Genomic DNA, 10633 nt, shown 5'->3' with positions numbered 1-10633 from the left:
CCAGCTGCAGGACAACCAAAGTTTGGGGTGCTTTGTGTGCCGTACTCGCTAAAGGTCAGAACTTTTCCCACCCGTGCACCCTTCAGCGCGTGCCATTTAGCCCAGCTGGCAGCTTGAGCACGAGTCAGGTTTCTGTCGGTTACAGTCTGAGCAGTGCAAACGTGGTTTACACCGGGAGCAGTTGGTGTAAACAACTGCTGTGAGTTAGCGGCCTGCTGAACTGCGGGCGCACGAAGCCGTGCGAAAGCAGTAACACGTTGTTATAGTATGAAAATGGTGAGACAGTCCCGTGGGGAGAATACCAAGCCCGGGGGACACAACTCTCACAGCTTCTGCTGATCCACGGCGAGGAATTTCACACACGGAAACTGAGTCAAAGCCGTTCTGCTGAAAGTCTGCCTTCGTGTGAGAACCGTCCCCATTCACTTTGCCTGTGAGTTAAAGCTGAGCTTACAACCTGTTCCAAAGCTGATCCTCCAGCTGACTTTAAGCGCTGTAAAGTGGAAAATCCATTTGTGTTTAAAGCACCTCTTAAAATTAACGTATATCGCAACAACCATCACGAGTCCTCTTCTTGAATTATCTGGGAAATGGCACCTAAGAGCAGCTTGCAAACACGCCGAATAGCTTGAAGGATAATTAGATCAATCGGCGCAGCTCTTACACAGAAAATCTCCCTATGGCAAAGCCGGGGGTATGCAGAACAAGGTCACGCTTGCCGTTTGCATCCAAAAATAAAAAAAGGAAATATTGTCATATGACAGTTTAGTCCAGACAAGAGCGAAAACTCCATGAAGGCCGAAGGAAGTACTCGATGAATCTGCTTTCCACCTTTCTTTGTAGGGTGCATTCACGCTATTCTGCCATCTTCTGCAGTAACTTCTCACTGTGCAGGAGAAGCATCTTAGGGCAACAAACGCACAAGAGTTATTCTGGAGGAAAAGCAAAGCAAACAAACAAGCAAGCTGACCAGTAAAGCCTGACAAGTGCCAAAGAAACTCAGAACGGCCAAAAAAACCCTCATTTCTTTGCCAAATCTTTAAAGGAGAATGAACGTGCAGTTCCTTGGAGCTCCTCAGCTGTGAAATGACGGGCTGCAAGGTCAGACCTCCATAGTTAGTGGGGGGTCAGAAAATGATGGTTAATGCAGTAAGATCTCGGGAATCTCCGGAGCTTAAGACACTTTTAAGTGCTATTTCAGCGCAGCCCCGGAAATTTCATCACTTGTGCCCTGTACGTGGTGATAAAAACGTTGATGAGATCATTACATTTCAGCCAGCCCTGACTATTTCTGGATGCTGCTTTCCGTATATTTGAAGACCGACAAATGTAGTTGGATTCAGTTATAGCAACAGAGTACTTCAAAAACTGCTTCTTGCTATATAAGCGTTTGGAAAAGCTTTTGTTTTTCTTCTTTCGAAAGGACGAGGACTTTTAATTATGCCTTTCAGCTGTGCTCAGTGAGTTAGTGTACCAGAGTGTAAGAGACCCACAGCTATTTTTATAGAGAAGCCTAAGGAAGGGGGATTCTGAAAATAGTCATAAGTCTCTAGACTCACTTAGCCTTGCAAGAATACTTCTTTCTGTCTTCCCTCGAAGGCACATTTTAACTTGTCAGTCGCGTGAAAACGTAAATTGTGCTTAACATCTGAAAATGACATCTACTAGGTTTTAAGTTACAGAACAAAATAGAAGCGTAGGTCTGAGACTGTCTCCTTGTTTATGAGTGTCAGAAATAGGTAGTTTTTAAACATTTAAAACATCCCTATAAATATATACCTATATAAACATTTTTGCACAGATGCTGCACCTCTTGCCTCTAAATGCCACAAAGTTTCTATATTTACTGGAGTTCACCGTGGTCTCCAATAAATCAGTCCCGGGCAGCAAGTAATACCAGCTGCACTGTGATGCCAACCGTTGGTTGCTTCGCATGCGTGAGATCCAAATTTAAGACCTCCATCCCCACCGCTTTTGAGGTGAGAACACATTGTGCATTTTCTTTTCAGCAGGTTTTGCTTTGGTAGTATGGGCTCAGAGGGTGATTCTGTTACTTATTTCTTCAGGAATAAGTTTTTCTTCTTCTCCCCTGAGTCTCTCTACTGTTATCAAGGACGTGGACGTGGTCCCGCTCCCCTTTCAATTAATACATTGAATAAAAACTCCCACCAATGAGCAAAGCTTTTTTTCTTGTTAAAATTCCACTGATGCCAACAGGTAGAACATGGATCTTCGTGGTGCCAGCCGTACCGCTCAGCGTTGTAAGGCTACCAATGAAAGGATATCAGAAGGCAAAAACTACAATATACTTGCACCATTGAAAACACTTTGATACCCCTCTCAGAAATAAATAAATGTAATGTATATGCGTATGGGGCTGCTGAATCACGGCCTGAACCTCTGATTGACCGCCTGAGGCGAGCACTGAGTCAGCCCTGGGAGCACAGGGGAAGGCAATTCACCTGTGTGACCAGAAGGGGTGGAGCCTGGCTGCACCTCTCCTGGACCCATTTAAGAGCTGACTGCCAGTGGGGAAGGATCTCTTCTGGAGATCCCTCCTACAGAGTTTTGCAGCCAGCCCAGGACACGGGTAAGCACTCTATCTATTCTCTTTTGGTATAATAACCTGCTTAGCCAAACTCTCTTCTATATTTCATAATTATAACATCTGTATATTCATTGATTATACGATATGGAAAAAAGCAGACAATAAAAACAGAGCCCACGCAGCTGATGATGCAGTTAACAGGAAAGAGGCAGAAGTTTTATTTTCCCACTGGTTTGTTAAGTTGCTCCTTATGCTACCAATTTTTCAGGCTTCTCACTGGGTACGGAGTTCCAGTATGCGTTTATTCCAGCAGTCTCAGTCTGTCTTTTACATTTCTCGAAATCCAGCAGCAGCCTATGTTTTGAGATGTGTGACTCACAGCCCCGCACGCAGAGTGCTTCGCTTCCTCAGTTTTAACAGATCTGAAGCAGAAGGGTTTTTCTCCACCATCCCCTTCCCTTCTCTTTCAGGGTTTCGTGGAAGGGTGAATTTAGTTTACCATACATTATTCACAGGGTATGCATGCGTTTTGCGTACCCGTCAATAATTTATTGAAGGCAGAACGTGATAGGAGCTAAAAATCATGTTCCCTCTATCCCAAATTGCTTTCTGTATTTCAGTTCCCAGTTTTGGGGAACTGAGAAGTGACGACAGGGCAGGGGCCCGGCCCTTCGTGTTGGAGCTGTTGCACAAATCAGGTCGCAGATGTGGGAGGGGGCTCACAGGACAGCCTGTGCTGCTACTCTACTACGGAGAGCAGTTTTGACAAATAAAAGTGTAAGTGAAGGGAGTAACCGCCCTCTGCTATCAGGGTTCTGAAAGACTGAACAGAAGGGTTTGTGGTGGAAAGATGCTCGTCAGGGAGCAGAAGTGGAAATTAAAAGTGCAAACGAGGCTACTCTGCAACAAAGCCAAGACTGCTTTCCAAGCTCTACGGCATAACAATTTTCCAGTCATACTTCATACAGATATCACAAGCAAAGCAAGATGCAGAATTATGAACATTATTTGATTCCTCTGAGGAAAAAAAAAATGGCTGGAAAAGCATGATGTAAACCACCAGAGATCAACTCACCGCAGAAGTGCCAGTCTTCATTAATAAATTAATCAACAGTTCCTCTCGCTCTCCCCCAAATAAAAGGCATTTACGTACCCCTTGCATTACCTGCACGGCAGCAAGATGAGAACAATGCAGCAGCTGCCTCCAGTTCTGCTTGGTCTGCAAACCAGCGAAGCATCTCTCCTTCCCTTGCTTCACGATGGTGCAGCAATTGCAGAAGTCATGCATCTCAACCAGGGTATTACTTTTCTGCTTTTCTTTGTCCTTCATCTCTTCCGTGTTTTCAGGGAGAGTGACAGCAGAGGGGTTTTGTCATCTACTGCTGCTCGTGACCCTCACAAGGTTCCACAAGCGTAACAGCAACGTAGGAGAAACGTCCTTTGTACTTGATGGAATAGAGAGGCACCGATGAAGAGTCAGACCTGATCGCTAGTTCGGCTCCTCGTAAATCTATGCTTGTGGTCTCTGGCAGACCAGTCGCGAGGTGCCGTTCCATCAATGGAAGTTTGAAAGCATTAAGTTCAAGGAAGGCAGCGACCCAGAGCAAACGCCCCCCTCCACCTCTAAAAGAGAAAATAAATTACTGAGGACATTAATGGAGAAAGGATGCTGTTTTATAGTAGGGCATTATCCACGCAAAGCCACTTTTACTGCAACGAACTCCTGTTTCAGACTCAAAGGTATCAATAAGAAGCTATTTCTGTAATTACTTCAATATTTACATATCTTAAAAAAAAAAAAAAAAGCTGCTACTCTTACTCATCACTGCCACCATATTTTTGTCTGCTGACGGAGACAGCAAGAATTTGAAGAGCGCTGGGTCAGTAAAGCTTTGTGGACTTACGGCCGGGGAAGAGAAGGCTACTGAACTTTTCCACCCTCCCTTCAATCCAGACCTGAGCATAACAGCAGATGCTTCCCTCTCAAACTGGTTTGTTTTTTTAAATCCTACAATAAAAGCATCGCTCAAATCCCCACATTGGGTCTTTGGTAGCCTAGAAGACTGACCGAGGGACACTTGGATATGCATGTAGATGCGGCTTTTAGGGAAAGACTGGGTGAAATCTCTCTGCCAATACGGTCCTTTTCCATTCTGACTCTCGAGGTAGCCACATCCTATCCCCTACTGGCCTTCCTCCATTTTAGGAGACACCCCCACACCTGCAACCCGTCAGCACAACGGGGCTGCCAGCATCACAGCCAGTCGACAATTAAGGAAACTCTTAATGAGCCCTGTCATCCAAGGGATCGCTTATTACAAGGCTGCTGGGTATCTGAGCAGGACGCTGAACCCTACAAGGAAACACTAGCACTCATTTACAAACAGAACTCAGCATTTTTATTCATTGATTGACTTCCTGCCAGGTTTTTTTTTTTTTTTCTTTAATATTTGCTATCACCAGAGAAGAGCGTAAAAACACAGTACAACATTATTAACCGGTTAGGAAGGCTGGAAGGGAAAGCAGATCCCAGTACATTTGCAAGTAACTTGGCGGAGTTGATGATTTAAGATTTTTGAATGGATCAGCAATGAAGCAATAAATATGCTGCCGCACTGAACCGACAAGAGGACTTTTGCTAAATTTGTGGTTTATTGCATTACATTTTATAACTGAACGTATCCATCATCATACATTTGTTCACCAACAAGGCAAATGACACTTTTTCATACGTTATGTGCTAAATGGCTAAAATTATGCAGTAGCTGAACCAGGCTAGAACTAGTAGAGGTAGATATTGAATGGGCAGTGCCAGGCAGAAATATTTTGTCAACGTACTTTTTGCCTTTTGTTATGAACAATTAGCAGATTTAACATTTTCAATTAAAATGACAGACATCTTAGGAAAGCTATTCTAAGATGCTTTGAATTTTCTAGTGATATTTACCTCCGAATACTTCATTGTTACGGTCCCTTGTAAACTGGACAACCTTCAACCTCTGGGTTTTCTGCCGCGATTTACCTGGAGACCAACATACAAAGCTAGAATCTTCGTGAACGTGCTACTCTTTGCTTGAACCGCTCCAGAAGTAATATACACGTACAGCTTCCAGGACACAGGAGACTGCATTTATATTATTTACAGTTTCAGTAATCATTCTAGCAACAACAACAACAACAAAAAAAACCCCTACTTTGATGCTTAATCTAAAACAGAATTGTTATTACGCTGCCTCCTCGTAACTCCCTTCAGTCTCCCTTTGCCAAGATGCCGTACCAGCTTCTCTTGGCTGTTCTCATCGCTGGCTGTGAGCTCCAACAGTCTCTGCCCCGAAAACAGGCTTTGAAACTGGCACGTGCAGCTTAAATTTCCTGGAAGTATCACAATAACACGACCAAGATTTTAGTAAAAACGTACACTCTTTGCTCCTTCCACCACCAAAGAGCGGTTCATAACCAAACCGTTCCTTGAAGCAATGGTCTTTCCCTGCCTCAGCAACCCTCTTCTTCCACCTGGAACAGCATCCACTGTAGCACGCTTACGGGCTGTTCCGTTCCTCCCTGACACTGCCATCTAATTGGACTACATCTGCATCACGTTCTTCCACAGCATCCCAGAGCAGCAGGTCAGGCTGTACTCTGTTACCAGACGAGCACAACTTGTACTTCCATACAATAGGAGCTATTTTACGTTATCCATCAGGTACACACCGCATTTTTAGAGCAAACTTCCTAGAGGGGGAAGACGGGGAAAAGATTTCAAAGCTAGCTAGCTGTCAGTACAGAACACTTACAAAACATTTAAAGCGATCACAAAAAGGGGAAAAAGTATTCTTTACTCAGGTATACTGAGCTGGATTACCTCATCAGAAGTTTCAGCATTAGTGGCAAATGTCTGAAGTGCAACTGTGGCACGTGGGGTGCTAGTGCTACGCGAACAATGGCACCACTGCTCAAGCCCTCAAAGGCATAACCTAAGACTAAGTCCTTACATTTTGTACGTTGGAACTTCCTCATGTGACAGCGAGATTGCGTCTGCACCTCGGGTTTCCCAGGCCTGATCTCACCCTATTCTCACTGGTGTATCCCTTCTGTATATAAAAACAACTACAATAAAGTGTTACACCAACTTTCTGGGGCTCCTGTACAGCTGTGCACCTCCAAACCTGTAAAAACAAACCAAACGCTAAAGGAAGATCTGTTAGGCTAACAACACGTACCTCATCAAACGCTGAAGAAAGATCTACTAGGCTAATAGTGTGTACCTCACCTAGCCCTGCAGATCTTCCTGGGAAACTCAGACCCTTCTCCTTACGCTAGGGAAACAACTGAGCGAGACTTCATTCCGTACTGACACCGGGAACGTCCTCTCCCTGCAGTCATGTTAGCATTAAGACCTCGTCCAGTAAGTGTAACCTTAGGAGATGCGGAGGCTTGTAAGGCATTTTAAATGAAGAGAAATAAGATTAGTTATCGAGTAGTTCCTTCTGAGAATATTTTATCTTTTTGTGCACACATACCGTCCCGATGTGCCTGAACGCTCTGCTCTTCCTGTTATCTTACCACCTCTTTTAATTACTTAAATTCTAAGTCCATTTCCAATTGCCTTATGCAACATGCATTAACCCAATCTGCAGTTTTGTCAAAGGAAAATTTATGGTTCAAATCCCAGCCCTCCTCCACGCCCCCACCCCCCCAAAAAAAAACAAAAACCCAGCAACAACAACCAAAACCCAATATCCACGGCATATGTCATCAGCCATGGCTCCACTTATGGCCAAAGAATGTTTCTTCAGGGGAAACTGTGAAATACTAAACCAAATTTTGCCACTAATAAGCTGTTCTAGATTGCTCTGACTGCAACTGCAGCTGCTGCTCACCCGCTCTGGCAGCTGAACACCAGTGTCTGCCATTTATCTCAGTTTGCAAAGGGCAGTTTTCACTGCAGCACGACGCTGTACTGCTACTTCACAAAAGATCCGCTGAGTCGGGTTATAGCTTTGTTTCCAATTCGGCAGTCAACCACACACCTGAGATGTGTGGAGATGAAGTAATAAGAATTCCTACGCCAATTAAAATAACCTTCTGCTTCAGGGAAACTCTCTACTTCCTTGCCTGAGACCCCAGTCTTCGGGAAGGGAACGAGGAACCTGATCTGAAAGCATCCCTTCTGAAGCACAACGGATGCCTTTGGAAGTCTTGGGGGGGAGTCATAAGAGATGTAGATGGAGGTTTCTGGAAGGCCCGTAGAAATATCCTTTCCCTTGCATCATGAAGGATAACGATCTTGCTTTTAGTTCATCTATTTCGATGCAAAAACAGGCGGGGAACGAGTAAAGGACGTAATCCCGTTTATAGGCAGCATCCAAAACACATTTTGAGAAAAGAAAATTGCTCGATGCAAACTGTTTAAGAAAGTGAGCATTTATCTGCCTCCAGCTAAGCATCAGAAGCCAAGAGAACGGCAGCAATACTCAAAGAGGCAAGGCCAAGAGCTCATAGCTTGCGTAGGCAACACTGAACCATCTTCAGTGGTTGCAGAAGACATGCAGTCCGAGTATCTCAGGCCACAGAAAAGACTGAGATCTAGACATTAAAGAGCAATTAGAGGCTCTATAGGCATTCTAGTCCTTTAAAGCCCAGCAGATTAAATACACAAATACAGCAACACAACATATATTTCCAACGTGAACTACACCACAAGCATACACGAGGATCGTCTAACCCAGAAAAGAAAGTGTTGCTGAACGCACAAGAAAAAACTGACAGAACTACAAACCTCAGTAAATCCTCCCAGATTTCTGAACTGTACGCATCAATCTCTGACGTCTATTACGTGGAAGAGGAAGGCTGTGTATCCACGTGACAGATACTCTCTGACTGAACTCCTGCAGCAAAGAAGGCACTCACTTGATAAGCTGTAGTTTATTTTCTGCTCTGTTTTATGATAAGCCTATTAGAAAAAACAACATTCGAGGACGTATCTATATTGTTAACACAGTAAACTCGCTGAACGTAGCTCGACTCGGAAAATAAACTTCGACAGAATACCGGTGGAACATAAAAGCCAAGCAGAAAAGCATTCTGTGTTATAGGACTAGCCAGACATTCAGTATTCACATAATTCGTTTGCACTTTATACTCAACATCCACCCATCAGCAGTGACATTATTAGCATAACCGGACAGCATAGTAAGCCAACCCTGAGCTGCACTCCTGGGAACCCATTCATTGTCAAAGTACAACAGAGATTGGTTTAAATATTCACACAATTGTTTTTCAAAACGTTTTATTGCATCATATTTGGTACCTTATGTTTGACAAAGGAAATTACATCTGTAACTGCAGGAATAAGAAGCTGGTCTGTTATTGAAAAAAAATCTTGGGCCCCTTAAAAGTTACAAAGTCTTGGGCTTGCCTGAAACAACTGAGCAAGAAATATATTCTTAGAAATGTAGGGCTTCAAGTATTACAAACCTGTGACACTGTGGAAAAGTTCCAGAGGTATCTAAACTGCAGCACTTTTTTTTTTTTTTTTTCTGCATAACGTGAACAAGGCCTGCTGAGGTTTTAAACTATTAGTCTCTTGATCAGTCAAAACGGTAGTCAGGAGTTCTCCTCTTTGCAACTTCAAGCCATAGTATGTTCTCATTTTGCTTTCACTCTTTGTGAAAAACGCATGCTATCTTTCCTAATTAGTTGGTGCCACATCACAGTGCATAATTTTATTTGGTTCTTGCATTACAGTTTTAAAAAGTTTGGCCAACCTATTCAGATAGGTTCATCTCAAAACCAGCAACGTCATTTATTCTCCCCACCCCGCCTCCCGTCTTTCATTCAGAGATATCTGAATGCTTCAACTGGTTCCCTCGGTTAAAAACTGTGGTGCAAGAACACCAAACTGATCGTGTACAGTGAATTTCAGAGACGCAACAAGCTTATTGAACACACTATGTTTCTTAATTCTGCTTGGTATCCGTATGTCCCAGCATCCACAACATAACGCGTATGTTGCAGGTTTCTCTCTGTGTATTCTGATTTCACATTGCATACTTCCTATGGACTGAATCATCCCCGTAGCAAAATCAGTCAGATGCTAAAGCCCCAACAACTCTTTGTGCTCAGTGAAAGAATCCAGTGCTAAAACAGCATTTTTGCTGTCTGAGATAACAGTAATCTCACAAGACAAATTTAAAGTAATATTTCTGCCACACACCTGCTCTGAAGGCTCCGCGCCTCCAGATTTTATATAAATTAGTTTAAAAACATGGGTAGGTAGGTAAGGACGAGGGTGTTTTTTTTTTTTCTTCAATTTTAGCAGCTTTTAATTTTTAAGAAACCAAACAACCTATATCCAGTAATATGTTAGATATTTTATATATATACTTTGTCAGCAGGATAAAAAAAAAAAAAGTAAAACTATTTGAAGGCAACAGTTTTTTTCCCTTCCATTCTCCGTGTAAGTTAGAACAATTCAGCAGGTGCGTGACAAAAATATTATACACCAGATATGGTCCAATGTCATTTTTTTCCAATACAGTTGTTCATATTTCATTGGCCAGTTCTTCAGGTTCTGCAGAACTATCTCCGTTAACTGTGATCTTCATATCCTCTTCATAACCAGGGGGCATGAAAGCCAAAGCATAAGGGAAAAGCTTATGACAATTTGCTCTGTAAGTTTCAGATGCTTCTTTACAGTCTCCAAGGCTACCGTCACATAAAGCTTCTAATACCTCCATACAAGTCTAATTAAAGAGAAAAATAAAGAAACGTTACCGACTCTTCAACATTCATCTGAGCACTCACAAACAAAACGCAAATCCCGAGTACTGTTTTCACGTTTCCACCACCACCGAGTGACTTTTTTCTAGCTAGTGGCAGCATGATGTAGCAGTGTAGCTTCATTTGAAATTGTGCGCTTCAAAGGGATTTAAGCAGCAGCCGGGAATCTCAGCTGAAGGTAAATATTCCCATTCGTCACCTACAACTCATTTTCCTGAAACTATTGTTTCTCACTGCTTGGCAAGCAGGCTTATCTGCAAGTAAATGCGTGTTGACTGAGGTTCCCCCCCCCAGGATATTGAT

At 43.2% G+C, this 10633-nt stretch overlaps 1 protein-coding gene across 1 annotated transcript in view; it reads right to left on the bottom strand.

Moving 5' to 3' along the window:
• Window positions 1-8820: 8820 nt before the first annotated feature.
• NAA15 (N-alpha-acetyltransferase 15, NatA auxiliary subunit) overlaps window positions 8821-10633 on the bottom strand; it is a 34597-nt gene continuing 32784 nt past the window's right edge. The window contains exon 20 of the mRNA XM_085222089.1: window positions 8821-10293. Coding sequence (XP_085078215.1) covers window positions 10093-10293 — 201 coding nt within the window. The 3' untranslated portion in view covers window positions 8821-10092. The remainder of the gene's footprint in view (window positions 10294-10633) is intronic.

Source organism: Meleagris gallopavo, chromosome 4, assembly GCF_905368555.1.
Source record: "Meleagris gallopavo chromosome 4, MGAL_WU_HG_1.1, whole genome shotgun sequence".
Taxonomy (NCBI): Eukaryota; Metazoa; Chordata; class Aves; order Galliformes; family Phasianidae; genus Meleagris; species Meleagris gallopavo.
Note: the sequence above shows the minus strand (reverse complement) of the source record. Positions and strands in the feature narration are given on the sequence as shown.